The sequence below is a fragment of the Bos taurus genome, chromosome 29 (genome assembly GCF_002263795.3).
Source record: "Bos taurus isolate L1 Dominette 01449 registration number 42190680 breed Hereford chromosome 29, ARS-UCD2.0, whole genome shotgun sequence".
Lineage (NCBI taxonomy): Eukaryota > Metazoa > Chordata > Mammalia > Artiodactyla > Bovidae > Bos > Bos taurus.
In genome coordinates, this window is record NC_037356.1 from 18,375,905 (window position 1) to 18,398,452 (window position 22,548).

A 22,548-nucleotide genomic window follows, 5' to 3' on the forward strand; every position below is an offset into this window, starting at 1 on the left:
TAGCAGCAGCAGCAACTATACTTCAGTTTAAAAAAAGACTAATGTAACACATACCAACATAACTCACATACAATTAAAGCTCCCTTTGTAACCACTATCTCAAATAGTGGAATAACCACTATCTCCAATTTGGTATTTATCATAACTATGTATGTGTTTGCATTTTTGCTCCATGTGTATATATCCTATAAACATTACATAGTATTGGGTTGCATGTTTTGTAACTATTACTAATTGAATCTTTCTGCCATTTTTCCTACTTAGCACTGTAATAGTTGCATTCAAGTCGATAATAGGCAAGGACTTCCCTTGTGTTCCAGTGGTTAAGAATCCACCTTGCAATGCAGGGGCCACGGGTTTGATCTCTGGTCAGAGAACTAAGATCCCACATACCATGGAGAAACTAAGCCCAATGCCTCAACTGCTGAGCCCACTAGAGAATCCACAAGCTGCAACTGCTGAGCCCTCACACCACAGGTAGAGAATCCATGTGCCACAGTGAAAGGTCCCATGTGAAAAAGATCCACATACCACAACTCAGGCCAGATGCAGCCAATAGAGATGTGTCCAAAGAGATGTCCTTTTTTAAAAGTTTGATACAGGCAGCTCTCTAGCACAGCTCATTCATTTTCATGACGGGCATGTAAGATTCCAGTTATTCATTATTAAAGCAGTGCCGCAGCAGATATTCTTACGCATGTCTTATATGCATGTGTGTGTGTGTGTGTTGCAGTAGCTTTCATTTCATCTACAACAAGAAGTACTTTTCCAGCCAATAGGACCCACAAATGTTAATTTCTGCTAATCTGTCCCCCAAAATTTCATTTAAATATGTAAACCTTAAACTTTGCTAGATTTTGCTAAATTGTGCTCCAAAATGATTGGGGCTATTTAAAGTAATAGTTTCCTCCTAATATTTTTGATATTTCCAGACTTCTGAATTTCTGCCAACCTGATGAATATGAAAGTAGAATTTCATCATGATTGTAGTTTCCATGTTCCTGATTATTAATGAGATTGAACACCTTTCTGCTTTGTACATTTGACTCTTTTATGTTTTTTTGCCTAATTTTTTTCTTACTCGTCTGTCCTTTATATATTCTGGACTCCAATATCCTACTCTGTCACATGTCTTCATTTTGTTTATGGTGTCTTTTAAAAGCAAGAAGTTGTGGAATTCTTCCTTATGTAGGAAGCTGTCAAGTGTAGTTATTCTAGCCCTAGTAGTCTAGTGCAGTTTTGCTATAGCATGTTTTTAAATAATGTGAACCAGCTCAAAATGATTGCTAAAATAGGGCAGTGCTGTCCATATACCCAGAAATCACACTGATTCATGTGCAGCTTTTCCCAGCACATTAATGTTTTACACCAACGGTTTTGTAATAGTTAAATCAAGGAATATATGCCTTTCAGTCTGAAATAGGTGCTGCATGATTTGATTGCTTTAATAGGATCACTCAATAGAAACATGAAATTATTGCAATAATTTGGGTAAGAGTAAGAGGAGAGTGAAAAAGTTGGCTTAAAGTTCAACATTCAGAAAACTAAGATCATGGCATCTGGTCCCATCACTTCATGGGAAATAGATGGGGAAACAGTGGAAACAGTGTCAGACTTTATTTTCTGGGGCTCCAAAATCACTGCAGATGGTGATTGCAGCCATGAAATTAAAAGACGCTTACTCCTTGGAAGGAAAGTTATGTCCAACCTAGATAGCATATTCAAAAGCAGAGACATTACTTTGCCAACAAAAGTCCATCTAGTCAAGGCTATGGTTTTCCCAGTGGTCATGTATGGATGTGAGAGTTGGACTGTGAAGAAGGCTGAATGCTGAAAAATTGATGCTTTTGAACTGTGGTGTTGGAGAAGACTCTTGAGAGTCCCTTGGACTGCAAGGAGATCCAACCAGTCCATTCTAAAGGAGATCAGTCCTGGGTGTTCTTTGGAAAGACTGATGCTAAAACTGAAACTCCAGTACTTTGGCCACCTCATGTGAAGAGTTGACTCACTGGAAAAGACTCTGATGCTGGGAGGGATTGGGGGCAGGAGGAGAAGGGGACGACAGAGAATGAGATGGCTGGATGGCATCACCGACTTGATGGATGTGAGTGTGAGTGAACTCCGGGAGTTGGTGATGGACAGGGAGGCCTGGCATGCTGCAATTCATGGGGTCACAAAGAGTCGGACATGACTGAGCGACTGAACTGAACTGAACTGAAGTAGATGGAGGCTTGACCAAACTATGCTGGTAGGCCATAATGAAAAGTACAAAAGCCTACTACCCTAGAAAAACACATGTGCACAAGAATGTTTATTGAAGCATTGATTTAATATTGAATAACTACAAATACCACCAATAGAATGGATACACTTTGCAATCTGAATTAACTAGAGCTGCATGTATTGAGTTATATCTTAGACAACAAAGTATAGATGTTTCATATACAGATGGATATGAGTCTGGAGTTCAGGACGGTTGTATAAGCTGGACATAGAAATTAGGCAGTTATGATACAGTTGCTATAAAACCACAAGATTGGGTAAAATTATCAAGGGAATAAGGAGAAATAGAAAAGAGCTCAGAGGACTGAGCCCTGGGAAGGTATCGTTTAGTTTGGAGGAAAGGAGGAAGAAGAAACTGAAAAGACAATGATTTTGGGGAAGTGAAGTGATTCACAAGGAGAAAGCAATAAACTAGCAAATGCTGCTGATAGGTAAGAAGTATGAGACATTGACTTAACAACATTAAAGTCATTGATGGGCTTGGCAAGAATTTCAGTGGAATGGTGGAGTTGAAGGCCTGACTAGAATGCTTCAAGAAAAAAATGGGAAGAGGAAAATTGAGCTTCTTCAGACTCACATCATCACATCTGCTTACCTAAGTCTTCTGCCCATATATTCCTACCTTTTGTCCTGTTTCTATGAACCATCTGTTGTGCTTCTAGCTAAGGCCTGCCCCTTCAGTTGTGCATTTGCTTTTATCTTTTCTTAGCTATTAAAAACTGAACCTAAATCTCCCCTCCCTTTCCGACATCATCATTTTCTCTACTGCATCATTCCTCTCAGCATGTAAGCATGCCAAATATCTTTCCCACCTTAAAAAAAGAAATTCTTTCTTGATCCAATTTCCCCCTTTAGATACCACCCACATTTTGTTTGTTTATAGCAAGTCTTTGAAAGAACTGTCCTACTGCTACCCAGTTTTTCTTATATTTCATGTATGGAGGCAGGCATGGAATAAGTAGACAGTTGGAATTAATTAAATTTTGATTAACCTATGTAAGCATGAGGAGTTAGAGGAACAAGGGAATTAAGATTCTATGCAAGAGTGTAATTTAAGCTGCTTCAGAAGAGAGTAATTGATAGGGGAGAGAGATGGTGGTAGTATCAATGGACCCAAGTTCCCCATGGGGGTTCAAAGTATTGGAGATAAAGAAAGTAGGGTGAAGTGAGCTGGAGAAAGGGGTTAGTGATTGGGGAAAGAGGTGTTTGAGGTCAGAGAAGAGTCTGAGTTACTGGTAATGACAAGCTCAAGGTTATGACCAAATTTGTAGCTGAGGCAGAAGAGAAAGGAAAAATTACTGAAGAGCCTTCAAGTTCAGCCAATGAAGTGGGAGGCCAAGATCCTGGAAGGATCATCTTTGTAAGTATTGAAATCACCAGCAAATGTAACTGGAGTAGTGTAGAGAATGAGTGAGAAAGGAACTACATTCCGAAAAGATCAAGAAGGAATTGAGGGGGCTGTACAGTAGATACAATAGATACAGTAGATAGAATTGCAGGAAGGAGTACCTAGGTAGAAGATGGCATGGTCTGATGACGTTATTAATGGAGGCAGCAGAGAAAAGAGCCAAGCTACCATTTGAGAGGGCTGCAAGGGGAAACCATGTCATCAGAAGTCATAACCTCTAATTCTGAGAAGTGAAGTTTAGAGAGCTGGGTATTTTCACAAATTAACACTCAGTTTTCTTAAACCACAGTCTCATGATAAAGAGATAGGAATTTATGAATTTTTAAAAATTATGTACAGAAAAAGCCATGAAACAAGTGAAATTCAGCTTCATGTTTGGAAGACATAGGGAGTGGCAAAGGGATTATTTTAAAGGGACCAGTCTTTTTTATTTTATTTATTTGGCTGCACTGGGTCTTAGTTGTGGCATGGGAGATCTTTAGTTGAGGCATGTGGGATCTAGTTCCCTGTCCAGGGATCGAACCTAGGCCCCCTGCATTGGGAGGTCAGAGTCTTAGCCACTGGACCACCAGGGAAGTCCTGGGACCAGTTATTTTGTGTGGTTGTAATAGCAGAATTCAGCCCTAATGTTGACTCATCCTTTTTTTTTTTTCCAAGAAAAGCTAGAACTGTGGATTTTTGTGTTTTAAAAAAAATATTACAAATACTAACTTGTTTGAAATACTGTGCAGATCAAATGAAACAAGTCAGAGATTCCATTTAGCCATTGTTGCAATTTTATGAACTCTGCTTTTTAAAATAGAAACTACTACCATCTGTGTTAAGTTCAAGAGTCAAAGTCCATGACCCTCAAACTGGCTGCCTTGCTGGGTACCCTGCAGCTTTTGAGTTCAGTCTGCAGGTTTATGGAGAGTGACTATCACAGGCCGATCACCAAGCAGCACTTAAATCACCTGGCAGTTTATGCGTTGCTTAACTGATTATTACTCAACAGATCTTATTTCATCCCCCTCCCCAACCTTTTCTTTCTCTTTGCTTTCATTTCTGACCCTGATGATAGAATTCCTTTGAAGAAAAACATACTTAGCCTTTTTGAACTTTAATAAAAGAAAGCTTCTGATAGAGGAAAACTTGAAGGTTCTTTAAGCCTGAAAAGAGCTGTTAATTCCTAAACAGACTGTAACATTATAAAATATTTAATGTTTCTTCAAAATCTCCAGTTTTCCTTTAGTCTTAATGATGACTGAGAAGATATTTTTATATTGAAGTAGAAGTCTAAAGATGGTATTTGACTGTGTTTCACCTTAGGCAGAGCAGTAAACTCCCTTCCAGACTTAGTTTCCTTATCTGTAAAATGGAGATTAAAAATACATGCCCTACGTACTTCATAAAGTAGCTGTTACAATCAAATGAGAATGTGAAAAGCATAAACTTTGTATGAGTGCTTTAGTAAAGTCTGTTAAAGAATGACAGCTCGCCTAAAGCTTCTGAAATTGCCTATTTAGAGAAAATATTTTAAATTAGAATATATTCAAAATTCAGGAATCCCCATATCAGTAGATGTCTACTTCTAATAGCAACTTTCCTATTGAAAGATGACACTGCTGATGGTATCATTGTGTGAGGTAGTGGCTGAAAAGTATCCCTCTCCAGTTCTGTAAGCATGACTGGTTGTAGTTTTGGTTAAAAATCTTGCTCGTTCAGATGACATCTGATACACATACTCTTTCTTGGTCCCACCATCATCTTTCCCTTCTCACCCTGTACTTAGTTTCTTTTTCATCAAAATTAACAATTATCACTTGAGATTTATACTTAATGTAGAGTCTTTTCTAGCAGCACTTAATACACACTTAAAAGAAGAAGCCTTAACTGAGAAACACAGGATACCTCATTTTCACAGTAATTTTTTTTTAAGTTCCAGTGATGAAAGCTCTAAGGCAGCTTCTTCAAAGGAAGATAATATTGATGAATCCAGTGCAACCAGTGTTGAATATTAGGTGATAAAATCTTTATCACATCCAGCTTGACTGTCCTGTAATTTAGGCTGAGTCTTTTAGAATAGTTACTCCTTTTTATTAGTTGTGTGGTTGTCATACAGCCATGGAAGGAAAAAATTGAACATCACAATCATCAGCAATATACCTGAAAGACAAACAGTAAAATAACACAATCTTTAAGAAGTTTATGATCAGTGATTATAATTTAAGATTATATACAATTATTTACCAAGAGATTTTTAGAGGTGTGTTTAAAAGAATTAGCTATATGACTTCTACATAAAACTGTAGATATTTTGTTTTATTTATTTTTGGCTGTAGCACATGACATGTAGGATCTTCGTTCCCCAACCAGTGATCGAACCCATGCCTCCTGTGGTAGAAGCATGGAGTTTTAACCACTGGACCACCAGGGAAGTTCCATCATGTAGATATTTTAAAGTCTAATATTCTCACATGATTTTTCTTCAACCATTAATCTTTAAAAACAGTACATACTTGGAAAAACTAGTAGGATCTAAATAATGAATTCAAAGGATAAATAGAAAGATCTGGAGTTCTATTTCTAGCTCCATTACTGACTTGCTAAGTGAGAAACTTGACTTGGGTCTCCATTTTAATCTCAACCATTAGTAGCTTTTAGAATTGTATTAAGCAAAGTTTCTGAAACAGAAATTTCAGTTGACATTTTAAAACTTGAATATAAATATGCTTTTAAAAATCACATTAGTAAATTTTCATTTTTGAGGTCATATCAGATAAATCTAGCATATGAATAATAGGTAATTTAAAAGACATTTTTATATTAAAGATTTAAAATTTTTCAATGGGAAACAGATAGAGGGGACTTAGCCATGGGACTCAAATCACTGTCTAAGAGAAGTCTGTGGTGGTTAATGGTTTTATCTTAACGTATATAGGTTTAAAGCTCTATTGTTGTTCAGTCACTAAGTTGTGTCGGACTCTTTGTGACCCCCATGGACTGCAGCATGCCAGGCTTCTTTGTCCTTCCCTATCTCCTGGCATTTGTTCAAATTCATGTCCGTTGAGTCAGTGATGCTATCTAACCATCTCATCTTCTGCCACCCCCTTCTCCTTTTGCCTTCCATCTTTCCCAGATCAGAGTCTTTTCCAATGAGTCGCCTTTTCCCAGGTGGTCAAAATTACTGGAGCTTCAGCTTCAGCATCAGTCCTTTCAGTGAATATTCAGGGTTGATTAAAGGTAGGCTTAACACTCTAAATCAGTTAAACTTAGATAAAGAATGTGTTTTTATCACATGCAGATTTGATAATTTACTGCTATTTGATAAGGAAATTAAGGTTTGACTAATATTTGGATAACAAATTTTAAAGAGATGAGCCTGTTTTGCAACCAGAAGCTTTAGATTAAAAAAAAAATCAGAATCAATATAATTCACAAAATTTGACATTTTCTTTATAAAGTTGGAGCTAGAAAATAAGACATGTTTAAAACTTTCTAAAATGGAGTTGCAATTTTATAGAATCAAATAGAATTTACTAATTTTCATTATATGAAATGTATAAGCTAGAGAATTAATTCTATATACATCCTTACAGTCACATTTCTAACATCTTATTAATTTGGAGGAGGTGGCAGCGTGCCTGGGTTCAATCCCTGGTCAGGGAACTAGATCCTACGTGCCGCACCTATGAGTTGGCATGCCACAACTAGATCCCATTTGCCATGACTGGAAAAAAAAAGATCCCATGTGCCATAATGAAGATCAGTGATCCCATGTGCCGCAACGAAGACCTGGTGCAGCCAAATAAATAAATATTAAAAAAAAAAACTATTAGTAGACCTGTCCAATTAGTGACCTTTTTAACTTCTTTGTGAACTTCAGTGACCTTTTTTTACTTCTTAAAAATCAGAAACAGATAATTTATCTTTGAAGAAGTTACTGGAAAACACTAGTAATGAATAGATGAAAAAAAGTTACCATTATTAGCAGTTTAAAATACAGTTTCTGATATTCTTCATGTTTAGGTATAGATATTACTGAGTATGCTGCTGCTGCTAAGCTGCCTCAGTCGTGTCCGACTCTGTGCGACCCCATAGACGGAAGCCCACCAGGCTCCCCCGTCCTTGGGATTCTCCAGGCAAGAACACTGGAGTGGGTTGCCATTTCCTTCTCCAATGCATGAAAGCGAAAAGTGAAAGGGAAGTTGCTCAGTCATGTCCAACTCTTAGTGACCCCCATGGACTACAGCCTACCAGGCTACTCCATCCATGGGATTTTCCAGGCAAGAGTACTGGAGTGGGGTGCCATTGCCTTCTCTGATTACTGAGCGCAACAGATGCTAAATGTGAGGAAAAGTCCTAAATGACAGGAATGGAGGGTGAATGGGAGGAGTAAAGTGTCATGGCTATTCAAACCTGTTAGGCCCATGTTCTCTTCTGTAGGTACCCTCCCCTTCCCCTGCCCCCCCTTTTTTTTAACAGAAATAAGCAACAAGAAACAAAATGCAAACTATGGATAAAAAGAAGAATGAACTAATTAGAAGGCCAGTTATCCTCATATTCATTTATAGCTGTGAATTACAGTCAGGCTTAAAATAGATGATTAAACAAAATCAAGAAATGCTGATAATTTATATAAGGATATGCATATCATGATTAGTTATTTTGTAACTTTTTTTGTGTTATTTGACCTATTTGAGAAGAAGAGTTTTACATAACTGACCCAGATAGAAATAACAGGAATGCAATTTGTGGAAATTTTTAAAACTACATTTATTATAGTTCTGTATTGTTTCATGAAATGCTGTTCGACAAAATGGGTCAGATGAGCTAAATAGTATTTTATCTGGAGCTCACAAACTTGAAAAAACAAATTCCTTTAGCAAAAAAAGATTATTTTTTAGTGGAAGTAATCACTCGTCACTTCTTTGCCCTCATATCTAAGGGCATATTAAAGAGAGATTAAACTTCAAACTTACTATTCTTGTTTCTTTAAAGACAAAAGCAGTTTTAACGGATACTGCACAAAATAAAATGTTATTTCGGACATAATATTTCATACCTTTTTTGTGACATTCCATATTGTATTTTAGTATACCCTAATCTTTTCATCATATTGAATAAAAATATACTTACCTAAAGAAGGAGACAGCCAATATACTATAAAAAATTGAAGGAATGCTTCATCAAAACACTTGAAATGCAGTGAAAGTGCCAAAGTTGGATTAAATACAGCTCCTGTTAGACTTCCTCCTGTAATACATATTAACCAGAATGATATCAAACCATATATCTTACATTTTCTTGCAACTAGAAATACAGGGATTACTAAATAAAACTTTTATTTTAGGTATTTAAGTTTTTTTATTCTGTAATTTTTCTTTGCAGAATCACCTGGCATATTATAGAATATAAAAATAGATTATAGATTATAATATGCCAGGTGCAAAAAAGGCAGGAGGACAAAGGACATTAAGAATTTTCATCCAGTGCTTTTGCTGTGGTATATTATGAATACACATTGAAAATTAACCTGCTCTATTAGTATTCCTACACTTTTATAAAACAGATTTGGCTGCCCTTAACATTCAACTTAAATTAATAAAAATATAATGAAAATGTTGTTAAAATGGGTACAATACCCCAGGATCCTCTTGAACAGAAATAACCTTGGTGTTGGAACAAAAAGCAAACTATTCCACTTTTACTTGTCAACAAAGCCCTAAAGAAGTGATTGTGAATGGTATGTGAATTATATCTCAATAAAGTGGTTACAGAAAAAAATTTTAATAAAAAAAGAAGTGACTGAGTAATTATGAAAGATCAGCACAAATTCTAACTGTTGCCTGCTTTTCAGGACTTAGGGTCCAGCTCTTCACTTAGGGTCTCTCTCTGAGATGGGGCCCAGGAATTTTATAGCTGTGGCCACACAGCAAGTGAGGAAAAGCGAAAGAGGTTGGACTGGCTGTCCAGTGGTACTCACCAAAACTGTGGCTCAGCTTTTCAGAACATACCCTCATTGTATCCCTGAGATAGAGACATTTCTGGTGGTTGTTCCATGTGGAAGCTTGAGCACACTCATCTGCCTCCAACTTAGCTACAGCAACAGATCAGAGATCTTCACAAATTTTACATGGACACATGCCACAAGAGCATGTTAACTGTTTTTATAAAATGCCGTGAAATAAAATTGGAAATTAAGTGACCTTTTCATAAAATTTCACACTTGACAGGCTGAAAACATTGAAGCTTTGTTGAGATAAAGATGTTGAGAAATGAACTGAGTTCACTCCGTGGCTAAGAGTTTTTTTCTTGGCATGCCAGCCTCACAGCACAATTCATATTCATGCCTCAGCAATTATAAATGACATCACATCATGGACCTTCAGAACCACTCTTGAATAGTCAAATCTTGGAATGTTGAGCCTGCAACTGCCAGGGGCCAGCAGAATTATTTGGTTGGCATGTGGTCATTTCAAATTAATGCCACAAAGAATTATTGAGTTCTTATGTTCTGGACACCATGAACAGAAAGGTAAGAACTCACACAGATCTTTCCACACAGATTATACAATAAAATATAATGTAATATGTACAGTGATAATACAAGTGACCTGTGATTTTTTTAAGGCATTTATCAATAGACAACCATTGCCTTCATAATTAGTTTGCTTCAGTATTCCCATTAGGTCTTTGGTATTTCTATTAGGTCTGAGAACACTATCATTTGGTCTTATACCACGCTAAACCTCCAGTTACTTCATACTCTGTCTTCTAATCCTCCCATCACCAGATCTGCTCAGTATGACTTGGTAGATGCTGCTTCTCTTAAGATGTACAAGTCTGTTCCTTTCTCTTGAGTATGAACTGGCTTTGCAACTTGCATTAACAAATAGAATACAGCAGAAGTGATGCTATGTGAATTCTGAATGTGAGGAGCAACACTGAATTCTAGGTTCAGGTCTCAATAAATCCATCATTGGCTTCTACTCCTTGCTGTGTTGGAACAATGCGCTGACCGTGTACATGAGCTGATCTAGGCTGATGGAGGATGAGAGGCCACAAGGAAAAAAACTGAGGTGTCTTAGATGGCTGTTAACTGCTGGACACATGAGTGAAGCACCTTTGCTCTTCCAAAGAAACCAACTGTCCAGCTATATGATCTCAGGGGAATTTCCTATCTAACCCACAAAATCATGAAAAAAAAATTGTTATTTTAAGCATTAAGGGTAAGTTAACTGATTCAGAAATCCATTGTGTCAACAAAAGGTCCAAAACATGGCATTGGCTTTGATATTTTAGGCTGGATCATTCTTTGTTAGGGTTCTATGCACTGTGGGATTTTTAGCATTCCTAGCCTTGACCCATTAAACGTCAGCTGCATATTCATCTTCCCCATATAACAAACAAAAATGTTCCCAGACGTTGCCAAAATTGTTCTGTTGAAAACCACTGTCCTGGAGAACTACTGGTACCTGTATACTAGTAGACATGTATACGGTTGTTTGTTTATAATAGCAACAAACTGGGAAAAACCTAAGTGTTCATTCATAAGAAAATAGCTAAATAAATAACTTTATTATTAATTTGGAATGCTGTTCAGTATTCAAATAATAAGAAAGATCTCTTTACTAACACAGATCTCCAAGATAGTATCATTGAACCACACCACTAAAAAAACTGCAGAAAGTAAGGCATGATTCATCTTAATATGAACACACATAAAATAGTTTCTGTAGGGTCCTATCAATATGTACAGTAAATGTACATAAGAGTTTGGAAGGACACGCACGCACAGAGGACTATACTGGTGAGAAGAGGAGGCAGGGAAGGAGAGGGGACAGGCATGAAGGATGGTAATCAAAAGGCATTGAGAGTCTCATTGGTAGTGTTTCCATTATTTACAAAAAGAACACATTCATGTATTTTGTAGTTAAATATGAATTATTTAAAAAGTAAGAATTATCCATCAGGCACAGAACTTGGAGAAAATGACTCTGAAAAATTAGTTACTATGTATTGATGTCTGGAGGGAGGAAGCCATTACACCTGTTGAAGAAGAGGTATCAACAGGGAGATCCAGCTGGCTGCCAGGAATCTCAGAGGACAGTGTGAACTTGGTGAAATTAGGACAGTCAAAAGACAGAGTTCCAAATCTGGTAATTATAGGCACTTAGGTGTCTCAGCACTCCTAAAGCAAATCAAGTTCTCTGTGACAGAATGACACTAAAATCATGCAAGACTTGTATAAAAGCTACAGTGTCAATTAACTAATTTATAAAGTGACCAGACATCTATGCCAGTTACTGTGGGAAGAACTTGGAGTACATTATTTTTCATGATAGTCTGAAGCGATAGTGTTATTCTCCATTTTAAGGATGAGGAAACAGACCTAAATTATCTATCCTAAGGACACAGTCCAAGAGGCTTATGCTCTTTACCATTGTATTATACTGGCATGAGAAAAACAAAAACAAAATATTTTGTGCCTTGTTTGAAGCTGTTTTTCATTTGTAGATTGGAACCTATGTCATTATGGTTATTGTATTAAATATAAATATATATATATATATATATAGGACTTAGCTCCCTTCTTTGACAAATAATCTATCCAAATTCTTCATGACTTAGAAGGATTCCAAAAGCTCCTGAATGGAGTAAAAATGGAATTACTTTGGACATTTTATTAGGCTTATTTTAGAAGCTCTTAGGCATAAAATATGGAATACCCAGATATGTATTATTTCTTTTGATTTTTTTAAGTGAATAGACTATTTGCTATTTCATTCATTCTACTCATTCTAAAAATAATGAGTATTTATTTGTAATGGGACACTCTCAGTCCTGGTTATGTTTCATAATGAATAAAACAATTTTAGTCTCTGTACTCATAAAGCTTACTGTTTGGTGGAGGAAGACAGGCATTACATCAGAAAACAAGTATATAACTAAAAGTTCTGCAAAGGAACAGTACAGTAAGAAAGACAACCTACTTGGATGTGTAAAATAGATTTTTTTTCCAATATCTAATTAATTTACGCAGTTCTCTCTTATCCTAGTCATTGAACCAAATTCTCCCCAAACCTAAACCTTCCAAATCTGCATTAATAGTTTTATAGTTTTAATATGTTAATAACACAGAGCTTTTTTTCACTTTATTTGGGAAGCCAATAAATACAAGTGTTAAAGACATCAGTGGCCTCCATCTGCACAAATGTGCAGGGTGCTAAATCAATAAATATGCAATCAGATGCTTAGTCATTGGCTATCCAAGGAGCCTGTAGCTCTGTTGCTGAACAGTTATGTTCTATAAGCTTAAATAATCAGTTCTTTTGATATGACCTGTATAAGTGACTTCTGGGTATCCTCAAATGCAAGTGATTAAAGAAATATCCCAGCATGCAACTTAGTCAAACCAATACTAATATTATCTTGGTCGTGGTGGTTTAGTTGCAAAATTGTGTCCAGCTCTTAAAACCCCATAGACTGTAGCCCACCAGACTCCTCTATCCATGGGCTTTCCCAGGCAAGAATATTGGAGTGGGTTGCCATTTCCTACTCCAGGGGATCTTCCTAACCTAGGGATCAAACTCATGTCTCCTACATTGCAGGTGGATTCTTTACTGCTAAGCCACCAGGGAAGCCCAGTAGTGTTTTAGAAATTAAAAAATGAGAGAGAGTTACATATTGAAGTAACTTGTAACAATTCCTGACTTAGCTAATGCTTCCCCTGCCTTCCCTTCCCTATCTATTCTTAACTCCTTCCTGCAAAGTCCTCATGTCTGCCTGATGAGATACACACTGAGCTAGTCCTAAAACAGTTCACTCTATTTAAATAGCTCTGACCTAAAGTTATGATTTATATCCATAGAAAATAATGGGGAGTGATATGACTTAGTGCAGCATTTCCCAAAGTATGCTCTCTTCTACTGCACACTCCTAGACAAAAGTATTCCTATGTTTGAAAAACTGTTCCATATCTTTCTCTTGGAGTTTCACTATAAACAGTAGCATAGTAAAACTCTGTGAGTCTTAAATTAGAAAATCTGTTTAATCCAGTGTTTGCTAAATTTATTTGGTAACAATCCTTTGTTAACTTAAATTTTGTTATGTTATGGTAAAATATAACATATGCCATTTTAACCATTTAAAAGTGTATATTCATGGCACTAGTTATAATGTTCTGGAGAAGGAAATAGCAACCCACTCCAGTGTTCTTGCCTGGAGAATCCCGGGGACGGGGGAGCCTGGTGGGCTGCCGTCTATGGGGTCGCACAGAGTTGGACACGACTGAAGCGACTTAGCAGCAGTTATAATGTTCAACCATCACCACTATTTCTAAAATTTTCATTGCCCCAAACAGAAATTGTACCCATTAAACAAAAAAATCCCTATTCCTCCTTGCTGCCCAACCCATGGTAACCTCTGTTCTACTTTCTGACTGTGAATTTGCCTGTTCTGAATATTTCATATAAAGTGAAGTCATATAACATTTGTCCCTTTGTGTCTGGCTTATTATGCTTAGCATAATGTTTTCAAGGTTCATTCCTATGGTAGCATGTATCAGAACTTCATTCCTTTCCATGGCTAAACAATATTCAGTTGTATGTACATATTTTTGTTACTTTTTAGGAGCATGCTATAAAATGCTGATAATGAAATGAGTATAAGCTTTAGTGTAAATCTGAACCATGGTTCCAGCTCATTCTGTTAATAGCTGTGTGATCTTGAACAAGGCATTTCACGTTCTTAACCCTCACTTACTTTACTTAAAATGGGAATAATGTATTTATTCATCAGTGGGTTGTTGTAAGGATTAAATACCAAAACTCATAAATTTCCTATATGCTTGCACGCTGCCCAGTGAATATTCTTATCTTCCTTATTTGGCAGAAAAGGAACATCATAATAATCAATATCTGTAACAACAATAAATAATTGTTAGGTTCTGTCCCTGCAGTTTTCATCGCTGTCCAATATGGTACTCACTAGCCAGACATGGCTATTGAGTACTTGAAATGTTGTTACAGTGACTGAAGAATTGAATATTTTAGTTGATAAGTACATGTGACTAGTGGCTGTGATGAACTGACCAGCAAAATATAGATGGGAGCAGTGGTTCTCGGTCCTGGTTTCATATTGGGATCACCTGGGAAAAATTTAAATCTACCATTGCTTAGGCCCCTTCATACAGCAATTAAATCTTATTTTGTTTTTTTCCCACAGCAATTAAATCTTAATCTCTGTACCCAAATATGGATATGTTTAAAACACTCCCCATGTGATTCCTATGTAGAGGGAATGTTGAGAACCACTGCTCTAGTGATCCTTTCGGTCTCTCCTCCTCCATCAATTAGTAGCCTCATTTCAGCAATGTTGATGTCAGTAATGTGAGGGGAAGGAAAAGAACATTTCTGGATATCTTAAATTGTTATTTTATGGGTCCTTTCCAATAACTCTCATTATATTTATGTATAATTTTAAATATTATCTTGTTTCTCTTCTCTCAAAATCTTTGTCACTTATAAAATAGATACTGGCTAATATTATATACAGTATTACTGTTGAAATAATAAATATGTATTAAAAGTACAAAAACAGGAATACCAATTTATAGATTATCAAGAGAGGGATAAGGAACTCTGTATAACATTGTGTTAATTTAAAACTTCTTTTTTTGGCTGCCCCTGTGGGGCATGTGAAAGTCTAGTTCCTTGGACCAGGGATCCAACCTGCACCCACCCCCTAGCTCTGCAGTGGAAGTGAGGAGTATTAACCACTGGACCAGCAAGGAAATCCCTAAAACATCTTTTAAATGTTTACCACATCTAATTAAAGTACAGAGCTAACTTGTGGCATAACTTTTTGCAAGGGATGATTCTGTTCATATACAGGGGATGTTTCTGATTTAGTCCAAACTTAAAATTTTAATAAGCAACTACTCACCAACCCCTCAAATATGCATATATCTTTCCTTCTTTCCTATACCACTCATTTCCATCTGAGTCTACAAAAAGGATGGTACTAGATTTTAAAGAAGGTGAAATGAATCAGAAAGTCTTTCATTTTACCTAGGAAGTTGAGCATATGTTTAAAAATCCTTAAGATTTGCTTCTACTCATAGTTTCCCTTTCAATGGGCAGAAGACAGAGTCTTACTACTAATTCTTTTTATTAGATTCCTACCTCCCAAACATTTTACAATTCAGATAGTTCTAGTGAAAATATTCTGTTATGATCATTTAAAATGACATGCTTCATCACTGCTTTTCAAATTTCCCTATCCTATTTAGAATATTTTCCTGTCCTAGTTAGAATATCCACTATATCTGAGATCTGTCAAGGTAAATACGATTTACAAAAAATCAAGCAGATTTCTCAAGAATTATTTTTTTCTCAAGAATTTTCTCAAGAATTATTTTTTAAAAATCTTTGATTTCAAGCAAGTTTTGATTTTAAAACACATCTTTCTTGATAGGCCATTAAAAATTCAAGATGAATTAGAAAGGAAATATATGATTTTAAGTAATTTTGTAAAAAATAAGAAATAGAACTATAGAAGTTTATTTCCCACTCTTACTACTAGCTATTCATGTAGCTTGTGCTTTAAATTGGAAGGAACTTTTGAAACCCAGGATCATTTTTCAGCGAGAGCCTCAGCAAGGATCTATATACCAAGTGGGCAAAAGGTAGCCGATGTTATCTTTCCTCTCTACTATTACAACAATCCCTTTGTAGGATATCTGAACCCTTGGCAGTATCTCACATGATCTCTGTTTCAGCACAGAAGTGGCTTTCTCTGGGTGTTAAAAAGAAAGCACTGAATGGAGGATCTATATTTGCACCCTATCGGTAAAGAATGAGCTGCAAAATGATTAGAATTACGGAAATACCAATACTGACATCATAGAAGCGTAGTAGTTTCGAATGAATCCTGGCAAAGAACTTAAGAGTCTCAAGTCATAGAAGCTCCGGACGTGCCCAGTGTTTTGTGGGAATAACAAACCTGCATAAACCAAAAAGGTGATGAGTGCTGACAGCAGGTGGATACGAAGCTTGGTTCGGACCTCCTGGAAGTGCAGCAAAGCGCTGTGGAAAATAAAGGAGCAGACAGCCTCTATGATGACCGCTTTGGGCAAGTCCACTTGAATGGGATTCCTGCAAGCGAAGCTCCTCTCGCTGACGTGATACTTGGTCAGCCCCAGGCTCCACAGGGCGCTCATGCAGTACCTGCTGCACAGGGCACCAATCAGCTGAGCTAACAGTCTAATCGCACCCGTCTCAGCGGACATTCCCCCCAGCATTATCTGCATCATCACGCCGCACGGGTTGCTGGAGGTGCCCACCAGAGTCAGGCCATGCACCATTGAGAAGAAGTAGATTAGCGTCAGCGGCCAGGTGGGGTGCAGGGGTTCCTGCTCACTCAGCAGTTGTAACTCATGAGTGCAGAAGCAGAGCTGGAAGGTGGCCAGAAACTCCAAGACGAAGGCGTGGGCCATGGGTCCGTTCAGCTGCTGCCGGGTGACCACGCGGGCTAGCCCCGTGAACAGCACGATCGACAGCATCAGCCCCAGCGAGGTGCAGGTATCCTGCATCTCGGGCCAGAGCCCCCGTAGCGCGGTCATGGCTCTCTCAGCACCAGACTGGGCTGCCTGCTCGGGCTCTGCAGGAGGCGGTCTCTGGGCCCCAGTCCTAAGTCCTCAGCCCTCAGCCCCGCCCCCTCCTCACGCCCCTCGGGGCGGGCCGACTCCAGACCAGCCGGAGGCCCTGGGGGTGCCACGCTGAAGGACTCCTCCCCATCTCCCCGGCTCTACGCTAGAGTTTTGTTGCCAGAGCCGGGGAGGAGGGGAGGCGACGGGCCTCGAGGAGAGTTCTGCCAGGGCACCGTCTGAGGGGGCCAACGGCCAGCAGAAGCCAGACACACGCCCTCGCTGTATCCCTCAGGGCTTGGGAGCGGGCGCGGGTGGGGCAGGGAGTGGAGGGACGGCGTGCGTCCGGAGGCCATTGCGCATGCGCATGGTGGCCCGTGCGCCCTTGCGAGAGGCTAGACTTGGGCCCCAGGGTCCCCGGCGCTGAGAGGGAAGGCGTGCGCCTCCTGCGCCTTAACAGGTCCTTTGACGTGAGAACCTTGAGGGTTTTACTTTTCAGCTCCTAAAACTGTAAAGCCGTCAAGCTGCAATCCAGACCCCCTAAAGAGCTTTGCGGCCAACCACTTCGTTTTTAATTTCTGGGACGACTGAGAAGACGAGAAGCGGTGGAGGCCGGGGGTGGGGCGGCGTGGGATAAGGTGGGGCTGGGTACTGGTTTAAGGGGAGTGAATTTCACAGAGAAATAAGGTTTGACCTGTGTGAAGAAGGGTATGCCACTGCGTCTCCCTGAGTTTTTTTTTTTCCCCACCTGCCACCTGTAACATTTACCTCAGAAGGTTGTGGGTCACACGACCCACCTCATGGATTTGTTTAAAAAAAAAACAAAAAACGCGAGAGGCACCGTGGCACAGAGCTTAGCAGACAAAAGGTGGTCAATAAGTGCTAGCTTAAAGTTGAAAGAGCGGATCTTGCCACCGCTCTCCACTCCCAACACCTCGCCCATTTGGGATGGCCACGTTATGGGTACAGCTGGGAGGGAATGTCTGCGATTCCCCATGCTTGGCATCTACCGTGCCTGCGTGCATGCTAAGTCACTCAGTCGTGTCTGATTCTTGGCGACCCCATGGACTGTAGCCCGCTAGGCTCCTCTGTCCATGGAATTCTCCAGGCAAGAATACTTAAGTGGGTTGCCATTTCCGTCGCCAGGGGAGCTTCCCAACCAAGGGGTTGAACCCATGTCTCAAGTCTCCTGCATTGGCAAGTGGGTTCTTTACCACTAACGCCACCTGGTTTTCTGCTAATAATGTAAGTGTCATGGGCTTTCCTGGTGGCGCTAGTGGTAAAGACTCCACCTACAATGCAGGAGACCCGGGTTCCATCCCTGAATCAAGAAGATCCCCTGGAGGAACACATGTACACCCATGGCTGATTCGTGTGAATGTGTGGCAAAAACCACCACAATATTGAAAAGTAATTAGCCTCCACCTAAAATAAATTTTTTAAAAAAGAAAAAAATACAAGATCCCCTGGGGGAGGAAATGGCAACCCACTCCAGTGTTCTTGCCTAGAAAATCCCATGGGTAGAGGAGCCTGGTGGGCTAGTCACTTAGCACACATAGGTATCATGGTTTAGCTGGGGGAGAGGGGTGCAGATACCTCTGTACTCTCCAGCTTCTGTCCTGCCTCCAGCAGGCTCTGTTGACCACAAGTCCCTATTTCTTAAGGCTGTAGAGAAGGGAGAGAGAAATAAAAATGAGGGGACTAATTAGCCCGAACTTCAAGTGATAGAGCACTTGGAAGGTGTTCTTGCTGGTTCTCCTCAGCTTTGTTTCCCAATCTTAATTTGTTCATTTACAACTAATGAAAGTTCTCTTTGTAACTCTCAAATTTTCTATGGTGCCAATAGACATTCCCTGAATTAGAAAAACAAATTATTTCAGAAAACAAACACTGTAGACAAATGAGGTCCTTTCCTCTTTCCTGTGTTTGTGTCTGACCAGAAAACTTGTCTGACCAAGTTTAAATTTAGAGTAAATTTAAACTTATTGTTTGGTCACTGCTGTTGAAAGAAATTGCTTTCAAATCACGTCTGTGAGTGTAACCCTTTCATTGCTCCCCTTTACTAGAAGTCACTTGACTTTTTGTTACTGTGGATATATTTTGATGACTTTAAAAATATGCACAATGTGAGAGTTGTGAATTAAGTTTTATTTGGGGCAAAGTGAAGGCTATGCTCAGAAGACAATACCTCAGACAGCTCTGAGAAGCTGCTCTAAAGAGGCAGGGGAGTGTCAGCATGTATGTGATTTTGGTGAAGGGGGAATACATGCAATCAAGCACATATTTTTTGCCTACGTTTTCTGCTGGTCAAGAGGAGCAGTCATCACCATGAAGGATTTTAGTGCTTTTGTAGATATGAAGAGATACAAGAATTGGGCTCATAATATCTGCTCCTGAAAATATCTAACTATCTGAAGACCCTTTCTGCCAGTTTTTCCCTAAGCACAGGGTGCCTTGTTTTTTCTCTCCACCCTGAACTCCTTTCAGGAAGTGTTGAAAATCAGCAGCTGTATTACCACATGATTTATCCTTGTAAAGGTAGATGACAAGTGCCAATCTGTAGTTGACAATTTTGTTTACTGCTCTGCTGATAATTCACTTTTGCTAGCAAAAACCATGTAGAAAACTAGTCTTTTGGACTTTATTAGAAATTGTAATAACATTATAATATACATTGTTATTTAAAGAACTTTGGTCATTGTTTAAATTAAAGAACAAGACCAAAATAAACCCAATTACTTGTGATTGAGGGTTTCACATCATATGAATCTCTGTTTTCATAAACAAGAGGTCACTAATTAATCCACCCCATTTCCTTCAGCATAAATGTTTGTTGATATTGAAACCATTCATCTCAGGTTGGGACTTGAACGCATGTGCTGGGACTCCAACCTGGCCAAAACCCGGTTTGGGGCACTAACCTATGTGACCAGGACTCGAACACAGCCAAAACCCAAGGTCTTCCAACTAAGAGCAGACACCTTGTTTCAGGACTTAATGAAGCTCAGGTTATTGATGTCTCATTGCAGAAAAAATTCAGTGAGAGACAAAGTGATAGGTAAGAAGTGGATTTATTTACAGAGAGACACTCCACAGACAGAATATGGGCCATCTCAAAAGGCAAGAGGGACTGCCTTGAAATGTGGTCTGGTTAGTTTTTATAGGTTGGGTAATTTCATAGGCTAATGAGTGGGAGGATTATTCCAGCTATTTCAGAGGAAAGGGCAGGGATTTCCAAGAATTGGGCAATTGCCCACGTTTTGGCCTTTGACGGTTGGCCTCAGAACTGTCATGGCACTGGTGGATGTGTCATTTAGCTTGCTGATGTGTCATGAAGAGCGTATACTGAGGCTCAAGGACTAGTGGAGGTTGACTTGTTAGCCATCTTGAACTTGTTGTTTAGTCCCTCAGTCACGACTAACTCTTTGTGACCTCATGGAGTATAGCCCACCAGGCTCCTGTGTCCATAAGATTTCTCAGGCAAGAATATTGGAGGGGTACTCTTTCTACCCCCTTCTGATGCCTATGTCAGAAGCTTTCTCTATCTCCTTTATACTTTAATAAAACTTTATTACACAAAAGCTCTGAGCGATCAAGCCTCGTATCTGGCCCCGGATTGAATTCTTCTCCTCCGGGGGCCAAGAATCCCGGTGTATTCGCGTGATTCAACAACAACCTTTCAGGTAGAAATGGTGAAGTGAAAGCCTCTGAAATTTCCTGCCTTCTCTTCTACCCATGATAGTGTGGATCAGAAGAAATACCATATACTGGGAAGAATTACAGAAATCAGTACCACCTTCAAAGAATTAAAGGAGACAAAGATGATAGTCCCCATCATATCCCAGTTTAATTTACCTTTCTTGACAGCTGCTGGTTCACTACTCAGTGTTAGTCGCTCTTTGCAACCCCATGAACTTAGCCCACCAGGCTTCTCTGTCCATGGGATTCTCCAGGCAAGAATACTGGAGTGGGTTGTCATTCCCTTCTCCAGGGGATCTTCCCACCCAGGGATAGAACCCGTGTCTCCCACATTGCAGGCAGATTCTTTACCATTTGAGCCACGGGGGAACTCTGCAACTGCTACTACTACAAACTGATACAAACTGAAGTAACAGTTGTCCCAATCACAGGTGCTACACCAGAGGTGATACCATTGTTGAAACAGAACAACACAGTTTCTGTCACGTGGTATACACTACTGATCTGGCAAGCACATTCTTTTCATTCCCTAGCAATAAAGAAGACCAAAGCCTTTCTCTTTTTTTAACGCAGTATGGACAGCTGCTCATTATCTGTTTTGTCCCAGGGCAGCTCTCACTCTCCAGACTCTGTCATCTCTCCTTATGGAGCTGTATTTTCTCCTTTGCCCAAAAGCACAGAGAAGTCAAAGGAAAAGGTCCACCAGGAGCTGAAGGAGCTACAGGTTTCTGCTCGAGGCCAACAAGATAAACCAGCAGATCAGTAATGATGTGTCTGAACTGCAATAGCAACTGATGCCCTCCACTGACCTTGAGAGCATTTTAAAAATGGCTGTTTCTGCAACATGGATGGATCTAGAGGTTATCATACTAAGTCAAGTACGTCAGAAAGAAAATGACAAATACCATACGATATCACTTGTATGTGGAATCTAAAATATGACAGAAATGAACTTATCTACAAAACAGAAAAAGACTCATAGACATAGAGAACAGCCCTGCGGCAGCCAAGGGGAAGAAGGAAGCAGGAGGGAAAAAAAAAAAAAAGAATATTGGAGTGGGTTGCCGTTTCCTTCTGTAGGGGATCTTCCCAATCCAGTGATTGAACCCACATCTCCTGCTGCTTCTGCATTGCTGGCAGATTCTTTACCTCTAGGCAATCACTCTGTCATTCTTTTATAGATTGTGCCCTGCCCCCTTTCCTTCTATTTCAGTATGGGTGACAGAGCTGCATCTTGCAGACCGGGATCTCAAAATTCCAGTTCCAAGACCAGTGTCTTCATAAGAATGACTCTACCATAGGTTTGAAAATTAGGAGAGTCTGGCTTCCTCGGCAACGTTGGCCACATTTTAACCACTTTGTCTGCATTACAGAAATAATGAGAGACAGGAAGTACATAATACTAGATGTGGTGAAAGCACTGGATTTAATATTTGAAAATGAAGGTCTGCATCTTTTCTGTACTTAGTATGAGATCTTGTGGAAATTGCCAAGTCATTAAACTTCTCTGAGCTTCAGTTTCCTCATC

At 39.3% G+C, this 22,548-nt stretch overlaps 1 protein-coding gene across 1 annotated transcript; it reads right to left on the reverse strand.

The window, feature by feature from the left end:
• Positions 1–2,317: 2,317 nt before the first annotated feature.
• AQP11 (aquaporin 11) lies at positions 2,318–17,353 on the reverse strand. The gene is made up of 3 exons (NM_001110069.2): positions 16,679–17,353; positions 8,810–8,926; positions 2,318–5,836 (listed from the first exon to the last, which is right to left on the reverse strand). Exons 1-3 carry the CDS (start codon positions 17,295–17,297, stop codon positions 5,757–5,759), a joined length of 816 nt encoding a protein of 271 aa, NP_001103539.2. The 5' UTR covers positions 17,298–17,353; the 3' UTR covers positions 2,318–5,756.
• Positions 17,354–22,548: the final 5,195 nt, after the last annotated feature.